This window comes from Macrotis lagotis, chromosome 1, assembly GCF_037893015.1.
Source record: "Macrotis lagotis isolate mMagLag1 chromosome 1, bilby.v1.9.chrom.fasta, whole genome shotgun sequence".
Lineage (NCBI taxonomy): Eukaryota > Metazoa > Chordata > Mammalia > Peramelemorphia > Peramelidae > Macrotis > Macrotis lagotis.
In genome coordinates this window covers 925,683,119-925,700,611 of record NC_133658.1, presented here as the reverse complement: position 1 = coordinate 925,700,611, position 17,493 = coordinate 925,683,119, and the positions used below count along the sequence as shown (strand labels likewise).

At 45.5% G+C, this 17,493-nt stretch overlaps 1 protein-coding gene across 1 annotated transcript in view; it reads left to right on the top strand.

Moving 5' to 3' along the window:
* The first annotated feature begins 5,865 nt into the window (after positions 1-5,865).
* LOC141510068 (NACHT, LRR and PYD domains-containing protein 12-like) overlaps positions 5,866-17,493 on the top strand; it is a 37,817-nt gene continuing 26,189 nt past the window's right edge. Inside the window, exons 1-4 of the mRNA XM_074220059.1 lie at positions 5,866-6,989; positions 7,525-7,620; positions 12,447-14,169; positions 17,013-17,204. Coding sequence (XP_074076160.1) covers positions 6,704-6,989; positions 7,525-7,620; positions 12,447-14,169; positions 17,013-17,204 — 2,297 coding nt within the window. The 5' untranslated portion in view covers positions 5,866-6,703. The remainder of the gene's footprint in view (positions 6,990-7,524; positions 7,621-12,446; positions 14,170-17,012; positions 17,205-17,493) is intronic.

Below are 17,493 nucleotides of genomic sequence, written 5' to 3'. Positions count from 1 at the left end.
TTTTCCGTGGCATGAACTCTAGGGCCAAGGTCAGTGTGATCTCCCTCCACTGGCCAACAAATAGATATGTAGATAAACAGTTAGAGAGAGGAATACAGATAAAAGATGATAGAAGATGATAACTTGATAGGATAGGTAGGTAGTGTAAACCCTAAAATTGTAAAAACCTTAAAATATAGGGTTTAAAATATGGTAGAAAATAGAGATTAGACATTTTTAGGTTTTATTTTTCTAAGGTCTTACCTCTAACCTATAGGTGATGGCCATTGAGGCAATGACCACACTTGAACTGGCAAAGCATGATCCTTTATGCAGAAAAGAGAATAGGGAAAATTATTAACCTCTTTTGTGGCCTAACTATGAAGGTTGCACCATATTAAGTTGCCTAAATTGCTCCTCAAAGGCTATCATTCTTGTATGATCCTATCTGATCTCTTGTCTCTTCTTGGCAGGACATGTTTTCCAGCATCCTGATCATTGTCCTCTTGAGTTTATAATTACCGTGAGGGTAACACCCAGGAGTCTTAATTTTTTTACTAAGTTGGTAAGGTGCCTAATATGAAGGCCAAGCACTCGTCAAAGAAATCAATCGCTCTACAGGACTATATTTTTGAAAATCCCATTACACCTTGACATTATGTGACTAGCTATCTAGATTGGTTGGTTGCTTCTTGTCCTTCATTACTGAAGAAGATCAAAATGATGGCGCTATGTTAGAGACAAGTTACAGTTAGGATTGGTGTATAACTTAGAGCTGTCCCAAAAGCGGAATGGTTTGCCTCCACAGTTGGAGTTAGGAGGCACTACGTAATGGAAGGTTTTCAAACACAGATTGAGATGATAAATAGGTAATAGATGGAGGCTAAGATAGGGTCGCTTTATAGGATAGCTTAGATTAACTTTGTGAAAGTTAATACTTTTTACAGCCTATTATGCAAAAGTCTAAATTCTCAATCTACAATTAAGGGTTATAAGTTTGTAATTTCTATCTCTCCTATTGTTAATTGTTAATTTCCTGATTGTTTAATCAGGAAAACAGATGATTAGAGGGGCAGCTAGGTGGCACAGTGGATACAGCACGAACTCTGGAGTCAGGGGTACCTGAGTTCAAATCCAGCCTCAGACAATAAGGACCTAGCCGTGTGGCCTTGGGCAAGCCACTTAACCCCATTGCCTTGCAAAAACCTAAAAAACAAAAAAAACAACACATGATTAGAAATTGGGAAAACTTGGCTTGTTATCTCTGTGAGAAGAACATAGATTTCTGGTATTGTTAGATATTAAATCAGAAAGGAGATAGTCATCTTCTCTGCCATAACAATGAAAGGATGACATATTTGTGAACAAATGTATAACTTGATTCACTGGCCTTCAAAAGATTTAATGATTTCTTTTCAGTGTAAAATACATCCTTCTCCCTTTAAGTTAACCATTGCTAACAATGGCTACCACCTATAGTTTTCATGGTAAATTATTTTTAGGTTTTTTTTTTTTTGCAAGGCAAATGGGGTTAAGTGGCTTGCCCAAGGCCACACGGCTAGGTAATTATTACGTGTCTGAGGCTGGATTTGAACTGAGGTACTCCTGACTCCAGGGCTGGTACTCTATCCACTGTGCCACCTAGCCCACCCTATGGTAAATCTTAAGAGAATAAATGTCATGTCTCACTGAATTTTCTTTTGTTTTAGTTTAGAGCAAATAATTTAGTTTTTATACCTTTCAGTTTAAGCACTTTGGATTAGCTTTGGAAAACATCATACAAATATATTCTTTGTGTCTTTCCTAGAGTTTAGTCTGGGTCTAGAAATCCAAATCAGAATATTTTATATGGGAGGGATTCCAGTATCCTTAATCAGGACTGAGAAGAAGCTCCTACTCCAGTGTGTCCAACAAATGGCCTTTGGGCCTGTGCTTGTAGATCTCCCAGGACAAGATGTCCTTTAGGTCTCCAACCTGTTCCTCTTTTGGGGTAGCTCTAAGTGATAGGACATGTTTACAGGACACCAAGCCTCACTTTGCAAACTTCACAAAATGATAACTTCTACTCATGACCACCAGGTGGTAGTATGGGCAGAGCATCGGCTAGGAATCAGGAACACCAGAAAAAATCCGGCCTCAGACATTTATTACCCGTATCACTGTGGTCAAGTCACTTATCCTCCATGTCTTGGTTTCCTCATTTGTAATTTGAGGACTGGACCTGTTGGCCTCCAAAGATCCTTCCAAGTCTAAATCTATGATCAGATTATTCTGGTTTTCCCTTTTGGGGGCCAAACTGGATAAATCTACTTCTAAATACACATTATAACCCTTACAATACTTGGGAGACAACTCTGGTGTTCCTTGCCATTCTGCATCTTCTCTTCTCCAGGCTATTTCCTTCAGTTGACTATTCTACAGTCCTTTGCCCTTCTCTGAATACTCCCCAGGTTCTCAGTGACCTTAGGCTTTGGATCCATGTGAACACAATAATGCAGATGCCTCTGGACCAGGACTGGACTAGGACAGTAACGCAATCATCTCCTTCCTGAGGACCGCCTCTCACAGTGCAGGTCATGGAGGTCAAGGAGGCTTCAACATTTTTGGCCACCGAATCATACAATTCAGGCATATTGAACTTATTATCCACCAGTACCCCCAGATCTTCTTCTGACCTGAAGATGCTCTGTCACCTCACACTTCTGAAGTGACCCAAATGCAAGAATTAACATTTAGACTCATCACATTACAACTTAATTGATTTGACCCAATGTTCTAGCCCGTCAAGGTCTATTCAGATGCTATTGTTATTATCTAGGGTATGCTAGAGGAAGCTATGGGGTGCCACATGGCACTGGGCTTGGAGTCAGGATGCATGCAAATTGTTCGTTTGAGCCCAACTCTTCATGTTTGAGATTTTTGTGCAAAGATACTGGAGAGGTTTGCCATTTCCTTTCTCCAGTCCATTTAACAGGTAAGGAAATTGAGGCAAACAGGGTTAAGTTGCCAAGGTCATGAAGACTCAAATTTAAATTCAGTCCAGATATATGTGACCCTGGGCAAGTCACTTAACTGCTTCAGTTCCTTCGACTGTAATATGAGTAATAAAAGCACCTACCTCCTAAGTTTGTGAGGACCAAATGAGATATTCCAAACTATTTTGCAGAGAAGGGGTACCCAGTAAGTGATTAATAAATGCTTGTTCCCCGTCTCCAAATCCTAGGTTTGGGTCACCTGCAAATGTGATGAGCATGCCATCATTGATAAAAATGCAACACCTCAGGCACTCTTCTGGAGACCTTCGGCCAAGTGAACATGGCACCATGATGACCATCTCCTTTCTGGATCTGGACAGTCAACCAGTTCCAACCTACCCCACATCTCTCCATCTAGTCCCATTGTTAGTCTTTTTTTTTAACCAACTGTTCACTTTGCCAAATCTGATCTATTCCTTAATTCACTGTTTGATGAACAGCAGGAAAGAAAATACCCCATATAGTAGTGTTAATAGTTTCCATAATCAGTAGTTGTGTTTCCTAGATTCCTTCTGGCTGTATTATTTGTGTCCATAGGAATCAGCCAAATTCATCTTTCAGATAAATCGTGGGACGTTTTCTGCCAAACCTTGGACGTGGGTCATGGGAACAACAAAGATCTTGGCCATCTGCCATCATGTCAAAAACTAGCTGCTTTCATAGTCCTCGGCTGGGAATCCTCACCCACTCCTCTTTGGTGGCTCAGCCTCTCAATTCATAACACCTAAGGGTGCTTCTTGCCATGTTCACTGGTCCTTCCTCTCCCCTACTTTCTCTCTTTGGTATTCTACCAGCCTCCAATCTCCTCCTTTGGTTGAGGATTCCTTTTGTCCTCAGATGCTTTCTCTTCTTTGTTTTCTTATCAAAGTCTTTATTTCTACTTAAAAGGGGTTTCTAGGAGGGAAACCAGATGCACTCTGAGCAGTTATTTAAGTAGTAGTTGTACTACAAACAGCTCATAGTCTCCATAGCCAGACCCACAATCATGGTCTTTCTAGACCTTTCTTTAGACCTTGGCTATGGCCATTGATGACTTCTGTGAGTCTTTGCCACCTGAGTTGTCATTTTGCCTGCTTCAATTCCCCTTCATTCAGTAACATTTACTAGGTGTCTTCTTACATACAAGGTGCCAGGGATATGAAAAACAGGATATACATTCTAGACAAAAATAAGAGAAATGCCATGTGGAGGAGAGAGTCAGAGCAGTGGGTGAGATATCCAGAGCTCACTTCGGACTAAAGGTCAAACTTTCCAAAAGTGGGATGGACAGCCAACACCTGCGAAGAGCACTGCTTTCTTTCCAAGGAGGAAGAAACTCATGGCAAACACACACACACACACACACACACACACGCACAGGACGGTGTGGGATCCTGAGGCATTCGGGTCAGGAAAGGGGGCAGAAGACTCCTGACCAGGGGCCACCCCTCAAGGAGATGCTAGTCTCACCAAGAGATAACTGCACAGGATAACCACCAGGGTGTCAGGCAAGGCTTCACCAGCAGGTGGCACCTGAACTCTGGCTTCCAGGAGCTGAAGGAGGAGAGGAGGAAAGGACCTGAGGCTTGAGACAGAGAAGCCCCTACACACGCTGGCAGGAGATGGGCCAACAGGGGTGTGAGAGGCAGAGCCAAAGCCCGGATAGCTGGGTCCCAGAGGCTGGAAGCCTGATCAGGGCACAGGATGGGGGGAGTCTTCAAATCTTGAAAGGAGTTTCTATTTGATCCCAAAGCAGCTGTCCTTGGTGCAGTGGCCAGTGGTCACCTACCCATCTGTGCCTGAAGGGGAGAGAAACCAAAGAGGAGACTGAGGTGTCAGAGGAGAAGAGGTCCAAGCTCGGGCAGTGTATAAGTCTAGAGGGTCAGATGGGTGATGTTTGTTTGTCTTTCCTTCTTGAAGTTGACTATGACATCAGGGAGGTAACCATGATAAGTACATGAATTGGATTGGGGGGGGGTTGTGCCAATTCACCAGCCTCACTTTCTCTTCCAAAGTCATCTGGGCTCAGTGGGCAACTGGAGATGGCCCTTGATGTAACTAGCAAGTATCAAATGTCTGAGGCTGGATTTGAATTCCTGTCCCCTTGACTCCAAGGCCAGGGCTCTATCCACCACCTGCCACTTAGCCAGATGGGAGAGATGATATGGAAGCAGAAATGCTGAGGTCTGGGTACCAGAAAGGAAGGACAGGAGGATGAGCTGAGTAGAGAGGAGAATACCCTGAGGGTAAGAACCTGGAAGACCGGGGAGTGAAGAGGTAGGCAAGTTCTCAAATTCTCAAGAGGGGCTAATCTGGAGGGGAAAGATGCTGATTTTGAACACTTTGGCTTTCAGATTGATCCAGGATGTTGTTTTTGAAATGTCTAATAAGTAATTGGAGCTGCCTAGAGATGAGAGTTAAATCGATAGTAGGGGATGAAGTCACTGGGAGGGAGAGAAGGTAGAATGGAAAGGGAAGAGGGTCCAGGAGAAAGCCCCCAACTAGAAGAGGTGGTGTGGATGGAGACCCAGCAAAGAAAAGAAAGAAGGAGCAGTTGGGTTGGCAAGAAGCAGAACAGACTAAAGGAAAAGCATCAGGAGGAAAGGGTGGTCAGCAGTGGTAAATGCAAAAGATAGCTGAAGAGGAAAAGTAATGAGAAAAGCCCCTCAGATTGGAAACAGGTCAAAAGAGAATACTGGGAGCAGGGGAGAAGGTCTGGGGAGGGAGGGCCATGGAGGAAGGGGGATGGGAAGTCATTTCCCACACTGGGCCTCCCAGATCACCCCCCCCCATCACAAACACATCCCCAACTTCCTCTTTTAGTTGGACTTACTGGGCACTGTGGGAGGAGACATTGCCTGGGAGTGGGTAGTGCCTTGAAGGCTTTCCTTGTTTCATCTCCAAACTCCTTGGATCCCAGGCACCATCCTCTCTTCTTCCCCACCTTCCTTTGACCCCTTTCCCTGCTTCTTTCTGTCTTTGTCTCTCTGTCCCCATCTATTTCTCCCTTCAACTTTTTTTTTTAGGTTTTTTTTTTTTGCAAGGCAAATGGGGTTAAGTGGCTTGCCCAAGGCCACACAGCTAGGTAATTATTAAGTGTCTGAGACTGGATTTGAACCCAGGTCCTCCTGACTCCAGGGCCAGTGCTTTATCCACTGCACCACCTAGCCGCCCTCCCTTCAACTTTCTCTCTGTTACTCCATATGTCCATCTATCTCTCATTTATTTCTCTTGCAATCTCCCTCTTTGTTTCTCTAGTTTTTTGTCTTTTTGTGACCTTTTACTTTTCTATTTCTCCTTTTTCCTCTCTCTCTTTGGCAATCTTGCTTTTTCTGTCTCTTTACTCTCCTCTTTTTTCTCTATCATACTCCTCTCTCTTTAGCTAGCTCCCTCTTTCTGTATCTGCCCCTTTCCATCTCTTTTGCACTCTATTTGCTCTTCTCCATCTCTCTTTTGTTCTTTCCTGTTTTTTCACTCCTTTTTTCTTTCCCTTTATCCTGCCTCTCCTCCCACACCTCCTCTTTTTTTTGTCTCTGCTCTCCATGTCCATAGTGGTGTCCCCTCTGTCATCTTCCAGTGCCTGGTCAGATAGTGGGTGACATTGGGAACTCCCTCATCTGGTCTGGAAGTCTTCTGTCCTAAGTCTCAGAGTTCTGGAGCTTTCCTGGGGTCAGGACTTGGTGGTTTCTCCCTCAACTTAAACTTTGCCAATGGGCATGGAAGACACCATCCGCTGCTGCCTGGTGACTTATTTGGAAGAGCTGGAGTCTGTGGAGCTGACCAAGTTCAAGATGTACCTAGGCCTGGAGGCTGAAAAGGAGGGGGAAGGGAGAGTGCCCCGAGGGCGAATGGAGAAGGCAGGACCTATGGACATGGCACAGATCCTAGTGGCCCACTGGGGCCCCACTGGGGCCTGGGAGCTGGCCCTTCGGGTCTTCAATCGCATCAACAGGAAGGACCTGTGGGAACGAGGGTGCCAAGAGACTCTGGTGAGGGGTAAGGATGAAAATTACCCAGTATGTAATGCTTAAACATTTCAATAAGGAGGCAGAGAGGAGCCTTGGTCTGGGCCGGGAGGCCCTGCTTCCTGTCCTGGTTCTGGCAAGAACTCAGCATGTGAAACCAAACAAGCCATTTCCCTTCTCTGGGCCTGCCTTACTTTTCCCTTTTGAAAAACCATGATTTCTGGGTTCCTTCCAGTCTTCCAAGATCTGCTCTGGGGAGGCAAGCTTAGACTTGTCCAATTATGGGTGGGAGTTGAATAGAGGGCTCATAGTAAGGAATGAGATGCCAGCTGCCAGAGCTAGCCAAGAGGAGAATGGGTACCTCCCATCACCTAGAACCTAAAACTGAGTTTGGATGATCACTACTTGTGAGGATTCTTGCAGCCCCTTCAACTCAGAGTCTATAAAAATGTTGACAATGAGGGATCATATGGGGATGACATATGGGGATTGGGCCATCATGGGTGACTGAACATTTTCCAGTGATGGCCACTTTCCACATAGACCCATTTCTTTTCCTTTTCCAGATGTCCCATGTTCCTTGGAGGTCACTGAATTGGATTCGTGTGGCAAAGAGTTGGGAGGCCTGACTGAAGTCTTTGCAGGGATAGTAACCAAAAAAGGTGAGCAATCAGGCCTCATGCCAATCAATTAGTTGAGTCTTATTCCTTTCATCAAGATTTCCCTCCCCTGCTCTACCTCTTCTGACTTGGAGCTACCCAATAGCTGACATGTTGCTCTTGGTAAACCTCTGTGTTTCAGACCCCAGTTTATGTGTTAGTAACTGTGGGCCTCAGCTTTGTGGCAACTTACCTTTCATCTGTTGGGCCTCAAAAGTGAGGGATGGCCTGGGTAAGAGAGATGGGCAGACCAACCTAGAACCCAGGGAGAGAGACCTTGAGGAATGACAAGGAAAAGCTAAAGCATGTCCAGGACAGAAAAAGCATAGGTAGCCTTCGTTTAGAGTGTTTTAAGGTGGCCAAAGGTTTTGTAAACATCTCATTTGATCCTGCTGGGAAGTAGGGCTCATTATCCCCATTTTATAGATGTAGTAGTCAGAGGGGAGGTGACCTATGTGTCTGAGGTGGATTGGTTCAAGGAACTATACAGACTTAGCCTGGGGAGGAGCAGCCTCGGGGAGACATGGATAAGGGGGAGAGAATAGACAGTACTAGAGGCAGTGAAAGAAAATCGGGGCTTGGTAGGCTTGGGTTCATTAGGAGTAAATTGGTCCCAATGAGCTTAGTCCTAGCCTAGCATAAGTTGCCTTCTTGGTAAGCTAATGAGCTCCCTGTCAACAGAGCACTCTGCCTTCTGACAGTCCTTTTGTTGGGACTTTTGGGAAGATGGCTAGATTATGGAAGGTTGCTAGATTAGGAATCAGATGACAGAGGTTCAAATTTCACCATGACCCACAAATGTCTGGGGCAGTCACCTAACTTCCGGGAAGCTCCATTGCATTATCTGTAAAATAGGGTTGAAAATTCAACCTTCTCGTCAGAAAAGCCTTGTGGAAAGGTATAAGGTTCTATTTTTTTAAAAAAAGCATTACTTTTAGTGTTGTTGGCTATGCAAATTGGACAAAATGCTCTCAGAGGGCCTTCTTAATTGTCCTATGAGCTAGAAAGAATGGGCTTGGGGAGGTGCTGAGCTCTGTATCATTGATGGTATGCAAGCACAGGCTAAATAACACCTTGTCTCAGGGTCATAGGCTCATAGATCTGGAGCTGGAAGGGACACGGGAGGCCAGTGCAATGCTCTCATGCTGCAGGAGATACTGAGGTCCAAGGTTAAGAGACCCAACACACACAGGCTAAAATGAGTGGTCTTGACAGATGGAACGGGCTCTACTTCTACTTGGGTCTAGGGATGGTCATGAGAAAGACACTGAAGTCCAAAGGGTAGAATGTTGTAAGGGGGGCCAAGAAGCCTTGGGTTCAAATCTCACCTGTACAATGGGAACAATAGTCTCCATGGTACCTCTCTTTCTGAGTTGATGGGAGAATCAGGATCGGATAGGTGTGATGGGATACAGACATGTATCTCTGGGCCCTTCTGGTACTGGGATTCACGGTGGGTGAGGGGATCACAGACCCTGGCTCTGGGTGAAAGCTAAGACAAGATGCCCTGGTGGGTAGGGAAGGTAGATAACACATAAGCTGGCCTCCCAGGGCCCCAATGGTTCTGAGAATGTTTGATTCATCAAAACAGTTCCCTTTTCTAAAATTGAGTAAAAGACAAAAAGGATTTTGTGGCTTTTTCTTGGCCCCGGTGTGTGACCCTAAATTGCAGGAATGGTGGTAGCCAAGCAGATCTCTCAGAGATTTGCATGACTTCCTTTTCCTGACTCAGGGTCAGCTTCCTTCTGGCTTCCCCTCCCTGGGTCTCAGATTCCTTCTATCAAATGAGAGAATTGGATTACAGAATCACCAGGGACCTTCCTGCTAATCCCAGATGCATAACAGGAAAGATTAGGGTTCCTTTCCGAGGAGTATCAGGATGTGGCTCACCTCCAGGCCTGGTATAGAAACAACCAGTGGTGACATGTGTTGAAATGGAGAAGGGAGATGTTGCAATGGGATACTCACTTTCAATTTGATTCAGATCAGCAAACAGGCTTGGTCCTAGAGGATCCTACATTCAGTTCTAGGTTAGAGTGGGAGGTAGGGGGATGAAGATGATGATGGAAGCATGGAGGAGGAGAACGGTCAGGCTGTTCAGCACAGTTGAGTGTCCCAGGAGCTCTGCAGCTACAGCTGGGGAGAATGAGGGATTTCTCCATAATCAGAGCTGTCCAAGTGTGGAGGGTAGTAGGGAACTTCCATCATTTGTTTTTTGTTTTTTGTTTGTTTTTAGGCTTTTTGCAAGGCAAATTGGGCCCAAGGCCACACAGCTAGGTAATTATTAAGTGTCTGAGACTGGATTTGAACCCAGGTACTCCTGACTCCAGGGCTGATGCTTTATCCACTGCACCACCTAGCCGCCCCGCTTCCATCATTTGGATGGGGTTTTGGGTTTTTTTTTTTGTTTGTTTGTTGCAAGGCAGTGGGGTTAAGTGACTTGCCCAAGGCCACAGAGCTAGGTAATTATTAAGTGTCTGAGGCTGGACTTGAACTCAAGTACTCCTGACTCCAGGGTCAGTGCTCTATCCACTGTGCCACCTAGCTGCCCTCCCCATCATCGGAAGGTTTTAAGCAGATCCCTTGTCAGAAATGTTGGGGATTCTTGTTCAGGCACTGCTCAGTCCCAAAGCCTTGGGAAAACCTTTCCCAACTTGGGAAAACCATTGTACAAGAGAATCCAGATATACTCCAAGATGCACTAGAAAATGTGTCAATGGCTTTGGAAATATCATTTCTGATTGATCCGGGTGAGACAGAGGGAGTGAGTTTAGAGAGTCCTGGGATCTATCCACAGGGTCCTTGACAGAAGGACCTTCAGGGATCAGAGGGTGCATCAGATCCTTGAATTTGAGCTACAAAGGCCTCAGAAGGAACCTCAGGGATCAGAGAATACACCAGATTATGGATTTTGAGCTAAAAAGGACTCAGAGGTCTCAGAATTCTAATACTGGCTTAGAGATCAAAGAGACCGTGAGATCATAGAGTTGTAAATTTAGAACATGAAGGAATCTGTGAAGTCTCATGGTCTTCCCTTTGCAAACATGAATCCCCACCCCTGCACACCTTTGTGGTAAGGCTTGCCCTACCCCCGGCATTGATCTGTTCTTTGGTGGCTAGTCCAATTGGGATGACTCTAGTCACTCTTCCAAGGAGAGCCCCTGGTTGATGCTCATGGTTTGGATGTAAGATGGGAATGATCCAGCCAAGGAGAAGGAGAACGCATAATGCTCAAGCTGGTAGGAGAGCCAGGAGTGGTAAGTGACAACAAAATAGGCACTAGAGCCTTTAGTCATTGGCTGAATTTGGAACTGGTTGTTTGAGTTACTAAAGATTGTCAAAAATCAATGAGTACTTGTTAAGAGTGCAGAAAAAAAGAGATAAGAGAGTTCCTGCCCTGGAAGAGTTCATGGTCTGATAAAGGAAACACAGTTATAGATAATGGAGATATATTCAAGATATTAGGCAATAGAATTGAGAGGGATTGGGGTCCATGCCAAGTCTGACAAGTGGATTCACCAAAGCCATTTCAAAAGCACAAGTAGTGGAGCAGAGGTTGGTCTGACCTGGCAGTGAACTAGTAACTGAAGAAACTGAGGGTGTTTCCCCTGGAAAAGAGAAGATTCAGGAGGAACAGCTAGGGCTGCCTTTGAATATCTGGGGTTCTCCTATGGAGGAGAGATCTGATTCAGGCTAGCTTCAGAGGACAGTGTGAGTAGCAGTGGGGAGAAATGGAAGAGACCCATTGAGGCTGGCTCCATGGCAGAACTTTCCACAGTTAGAGTTCCATAGATGGGGGGGGGGATGGGCTGCTTCTAGAGATGGTGAGTGCCTTATCATTGAAAGTCTTCCAGTAAAGGCTGGGTGACCATTTTTCAAGTCCAATATTTTTCTTCAGGTATGGGTTGTAAAAGATAGTTACAGGTGGGGCAGCTAGGTGGTGCAGTGGATAGAGCACTGGCCCTGGAGTCAGGAGGACCTGAGTTCAAATTTGACCTCAGACACTTAATTACCTGGCTGTCTGACCTTGGGTAAGTCACTTAACACCACTGCCTTGCAAAAACCAAAAAAAAAAGATGGTTACAGGAGTTGAACAGCTAGATGACACAGTGGATAGAACACTGGACCTGGAGTCCTGAATTCAAATCCTATTTCAACCACTTACTACATGTGTGACCATGAGCAAGTCACTTAACCTTTTTATTGGTCAACTGTAATAATTGTCGTTCAGTCAAGTACAACTCTCCGGCACCCCATTTGGGTCTTTTCCTGACAAAGATCCTGGAGTGGTTCGATGTTTCCTTCTCCAGCTTATTTTACAGATGAGAAAACTGAGGCAAACAGGTTGAAGTGACTTGCTCAGGGTCACAGAGACTTGTGGTCTCAGATCACATTTGAACTCAGATCTTCCTAACTCTAAACCCTTGCCCTATCTACCACATCACCTAGCTGAGCCTACAGCAGCAAAATGGGGATAATGATAGCACCCACTTCCAGGGTGGTGAGGATCAAATGAGATCATACTGTATTTGCCCCTCTAGGCTCTATTTAATGCTTCTTCCCTTTCCTTCCCCCATCCCACCTTCCCTCCTTCTTGCTCTGTGCCATTAACAATAAGGCAGGCCAGGAAGTTGTGATGGATAGAGAACCTACCTTGGACCAGGAGAACTTGCCTTCCTGTCCTACCTCCACCCTACCTCTGACCTACCCAGCTCAGATGAGTTGTCCAGGCCTGGGCCTCTCCCATCTCAGTACAATCACAGCCCTGTAATCGGCCATAACTCGAGGCCGAATCAGTGTTCAATGACTCCTTTGTACCCCTCTTCCAGATCCTCAGGAGGCTTACCGAGAACATATCCGCCGCAAATTCCGGTTCATTGAAGACAGGAACGCTCGCCTGGGAGAACTGGTGAACCTCAGCCAGAGGTACACCCGCCTGCTCCTGGTGAAGGAGCACGCCACGCTGACCAGAGCCCAGCATGAGCTCCTGGCCACAGGGCGGCAGCATGCCCTGTGCCTGGGCCAGCGGGCCAGCCCCATCCAGATGGAGGCCTTGTTCGAGCCGGATGAGGAGCGGCCAGACGCACCCCACACAGTGGTGCTGCAGGGGGCTGCGGGCATCGGCAAGTCCATCCTGGCCCAGAAGGTCATGCTGGACTGGGCCGATGGGCAACTCTACTCAGGCCGCTTTGACTACCTCTTCTACCTGAACTGCCGGGAGATGAGCCAGGCCCGGGAAAGGAGCCTGGAGGACCTGATTTCAGGCTGCTGGCCAGAGAGGAGCGTGTCTGTTTCCGAGATCATCCGGGCACCAGACAGACTCCTCTTCATCCTGGACGGCTTCGACGAGCTGGGAGCCTCCTTCTATGAGTCCAGAGACTGTGGCTGCTTCCATTGGACTGAGCGGAGGCCAGTGGAGGCCCTCCTGAGCTGCCTGCTCCGGGGGAAGCTGCTTCCAGACCTGTCCCTGCTGATCACCACCAGACCCACCACCTTGGAGACCCTCCACCAGCTGCTGGAGCAGCCCCGGCACGTGGAGGTCCTGGGATTTTCTGAGGAGCAGCGCCAAGAATATTTCTACAAGTTTTTCCGCCATGAGGATGAGGCCCAGAAGGGCTTCTGCTTGGTCCGTGACAATGAGCCTCTCTTCACCATGTGCTTCGTCCCCATGATGTGTTGGATCGTCTGCACCTGCCTCAAACAGCAGCTGGAGGCTGGCTGGCCCTTCCCCCAGACCTCCAAGACCACCACGGCCGTCTACATGTTCTACCTGTTGAGTCTGCTGCAGCCCAAGCCGGGGCAGCCCCGGGCCCAACCTCAGCCCAACCTCCGGGGCCTCTGCTCCCTGGCGGCCAAGGGTCTCTGGGACCAGCAGATCCTCTTTGAGGAGGGGGATCTGCACAGGCACCACTTGGAGGCGGACGATGTCTCGGCCTTCCTCAACATGAACATCTTCCAAAAAGACATCCAGTGCCAGCGGTACTATAGCTTCATCCACCTGAGCTTCCAGGAGTTCTTTGCTGCACTCTTCTACGTCCTGGAAGGGGAGGCCAGTGCTTCCCCGGGGGACCTGACCCGGCTGCTGAACCACTACTCCAAGTGGGAGAGGAGTTACCTGGCCTTCACTGTGCGCTTCCTCTTTGGGCTACTCAATGAGGAGAGGCGAAGCTTCCTGGAGAAGCAGCTGGGCTGGAAGACCTCGCCAAGGACCAAGAGGGACCTGCTGAGGTGGATCCAGGCCCAGGCCCAGAGCGGAGGCTCTACTCTGCAGCGGGGGGCCCTGGAGCTCTTCAAGTGCCTCTATGAGATCCAGGAGGAGGACTTCATCCAGAAGGCTCTGGACCACTTCCAGGTGGTCGTGGTAAGCAATGTGGCCACCAAGATGGAGCACATGGTCTCCTCCTTCTGTGTGAGGCACTGTCGCAGTGCTCTTGTGGTTCACCTGTGTGGAGCCATGTTCAGTTCGGATGGCGAAGAAGCCCCCGAGAGTGGAGAGGTGCCGGTGTTGGTGTCAGAGGCCGTGGAGCCTCCCCAGGACCGGCCTCTGAAGCTGTGAGTGTTCCGCTTATTCTTCTGCAAACTGGGAGCATAAGCAGAGCTAGAAGGGATCCTAGAAATCAACTGGTGCCACACCTCTCTTGACCAGATGGAAAAACTGAGGCCTAGCCAGATTTACTCAAGTTCCCACAGTGAGTCAGGGACAGGCCTGCAGCAGGACTTAGGAGAGGACCAGAACCACATGAAGCCTTAGAGGTCTTCAAATCCAGTGAGGCCAGAGAGGGGGAGGCACTGAGCAAGTAAGTGAAAGGACCAGAATTTTAATCTAGGCCTCCTTAATCTGTATCCGAAAGGGTTAGGTTGCGGGGGAAAAGGGCTATGTAATATATACCTAGAGATCCATCCAAGATAGAAATATACTCTATAGTTTAGCCATGGATGTGCCCATATATAAACACACATGTTTATATGTAAATGTGTACATATGTGTAAATATACATGCATATAGCTGTGATTATCTGTACAGATATAAGTCTTCTATCCAACACAGGAAACCAAAATGAGTTGTCATGAAGAAGCTGTAGCATTTGGATCCCCACAACAGCCCTAAGAAATAGGTGCTGTGCTTTCTCATCCCTCTTTCTGGATTCAGATTCTTCTATTCCTCATCACTCTGTGCCTCAGTTTCCTTCTCTCAAAAACAAGAAAGTTACACTAGATGATCTCCAATAATAAGGAAAATGATATGGTAATGACAGGTACCATCAATCTGATGCTTCCTAAGTGACCAATACTCTCAGGCAGCCCCCCACACCTAGAATGCGACCCACCCTCTGTCTTTTCAGATCTCAGACGCCTGTACGCCCTTCTGTCTGAAATCACTTTGCAGAAATCGTATGTGGATGCATTGTATCAGTTGTTAATGCCCTCAGATTCTGGCTCATTCCTCTGTTTGTTTCCAGTCTCAGCCCCTGTCCTGGGTAGAATTCTTTTGGTTCAGTCATAATCAGAGAGAAATGAGAAAGCGCCCATTTTGTGCCAGATCTTGAACTGCACCCTGGGGGCACAGGTAGAAGGGATAAAACACCCTTTATTCCCAAGGGGCCAAATGAGAGACAACAGGTATATACTTTATAGCTTATATATGAGAATATGCATATATATAATGTATATACTTGAAAAGTTATATATATATAATTTATATATACAGATATAATTTATAATTTGTATATATATAATCAATAATTCATATACACACAATGTATATATAACTATAATTCATAACATAATTTTTACATATACATAATTATATTCATGATTTATACATAATTTATAATTTATACATATATAATTTATAATTAGTATATATACATACACATATAATTTATATACACACATAATTTATAGTTTATGTATATACATATATAATTTATAATTTTTATATACACATATAATTTATCATTTATACATATGCACAGCATAATTTATAATTTATATACACATATAGATAGAATTTATAATTTATATACATACATATTTTATAATTTATATATATAATTTATAATTTGTATATATATATATGTAATTTATATATACATATATAATTTATAATATATACGTTTATAATTTGTATATACATATATAAGGTATATACTTTATAATATATAAGTATATACTTTAGAATTCTTTTTTTGCTCATTTATTTTATATTATTACAATAATCTTATTGTGAGAATAAACATAAACCCCCCCCAAAAAGATGCAAAACCTGAAGAATAGTAAGAGAGAAACAAGAAGTGTACCTCAGTCTGTGTTCAGATTCCAGCGGTCCTGTCTCTGGGAGGAGATGCCTTCCCCGTCCTAGCTACCAGAGAAGTTGCTTCAATACTTACAAGTATATACCGAAGAAACATCTTGGATTGAATTTTTGATCCCTTAGTGACTTTGATGAAGATCCTTTTCTTTAGGTCTCGTCTTCCTCCCTTAGCCCCCATGACTTGCTACAGGCTCACAGAGCTCAATAAATGGTAACTGATTGACTATAAGAAGGTTGGATTCAGTTTGATGTAGAGTTGTTCCTTTTGGGCTAGTCCCTGAAGCCCCAAGCCAGGTCCTCCTGGGGAGATTGGTTTTAGAGTTCTCCCTATGAGCTTGGTTCTCCTTCCCCTTGAGTCCCTAGTCCTTATCCTGAAGAGCTTTGAATATATTATCTTTGGCCTCTTGGTGACATAGCCGAATTTGCTTTTCTATTCATTCATTTATTTAACGAAAGGTAAAACAGTTGAGTATGATTCACAACTCTGTTGCCTACAACTTGTATGATCTTGGGTAAGCTAGATGGCACAGCGATAGAATACTGGACCTGAAGTCAGGAAAACTCAGTTTCTGAGTTCAAATCTGGCCTCAGACAGAGTGAGTTGTCTTTGGAAGCTGAGACTCACAGATTCATACTAATAGAAGGAGCTCAATGGTCATCTCATTTGACCCCCTCATTTGGTGTATATGTTTCCTGGGCAGCAGAAAATAAAAAAAAAAAAAGAATTCAATACGACACAATTCCACTATTGCTATCATTACGTGCACCTTTTATATAAATCACAGAGAACTAGAAGGGATGTTGAGACATTATTTGTTCCAGAATCAATTTATTAAAGTGCTTACTGTGTACAACACGGCAGGCTAAGCCTAATGCTGAAGTCTGTTCTTCAGCAGAGACTTTCTGAGCTGGAAGGGACCGCAGAAGCATCCAATCCTCCCCTGAATAGACATCCTAGCAAAATCAGCCAATGTGTCCTTCTTGTTCCATCTGATGACCTTTCTCAATGGCAAATTCACCATCTCCTTCTATGTTCTACTTGATCCAAACCCTTCATCTGTTCCTACACTTTCCCTCCTAGGCCTGTCTCTTTTTCCTGTAGATCAGAGAAGAATGTTCTCCCGGAGGCGTACTGCAAAAATCTTGCCGTTGCCCTCAGCACCAACCGGAATCTTATAGAGCTGGTTCTGTACCGGAATGCACTGGGGAACAGAGGAGTGAAGTTGCTCTGCCAGGGACTCAGACATCCCAACTGTCAACTTCAGAACCTTCGGTAAGGACAGGTATATTCCTTTGATTAGGACAGCCAAGTCGATCAGCTTCAGGCAAAAAGTGGAGAGGACTGAAATTGAGGATCCCCAGAATTGACCAGTATCCATGGTGAAGGGGGAGTGATTCAAACTCTAAGAGTGTGCAGATATGAGCAGAAGCACTGGACTAGGACTCAAGCACCAGCTTGTAGTCCCTCTTCTGCCACTATCTACTTGGGTGATTGTGGGTAGATCACTTCCTTTCTCTAACCATTAACTTCCTCCTTTGTGAATGATGTAAAAGATGGAGTG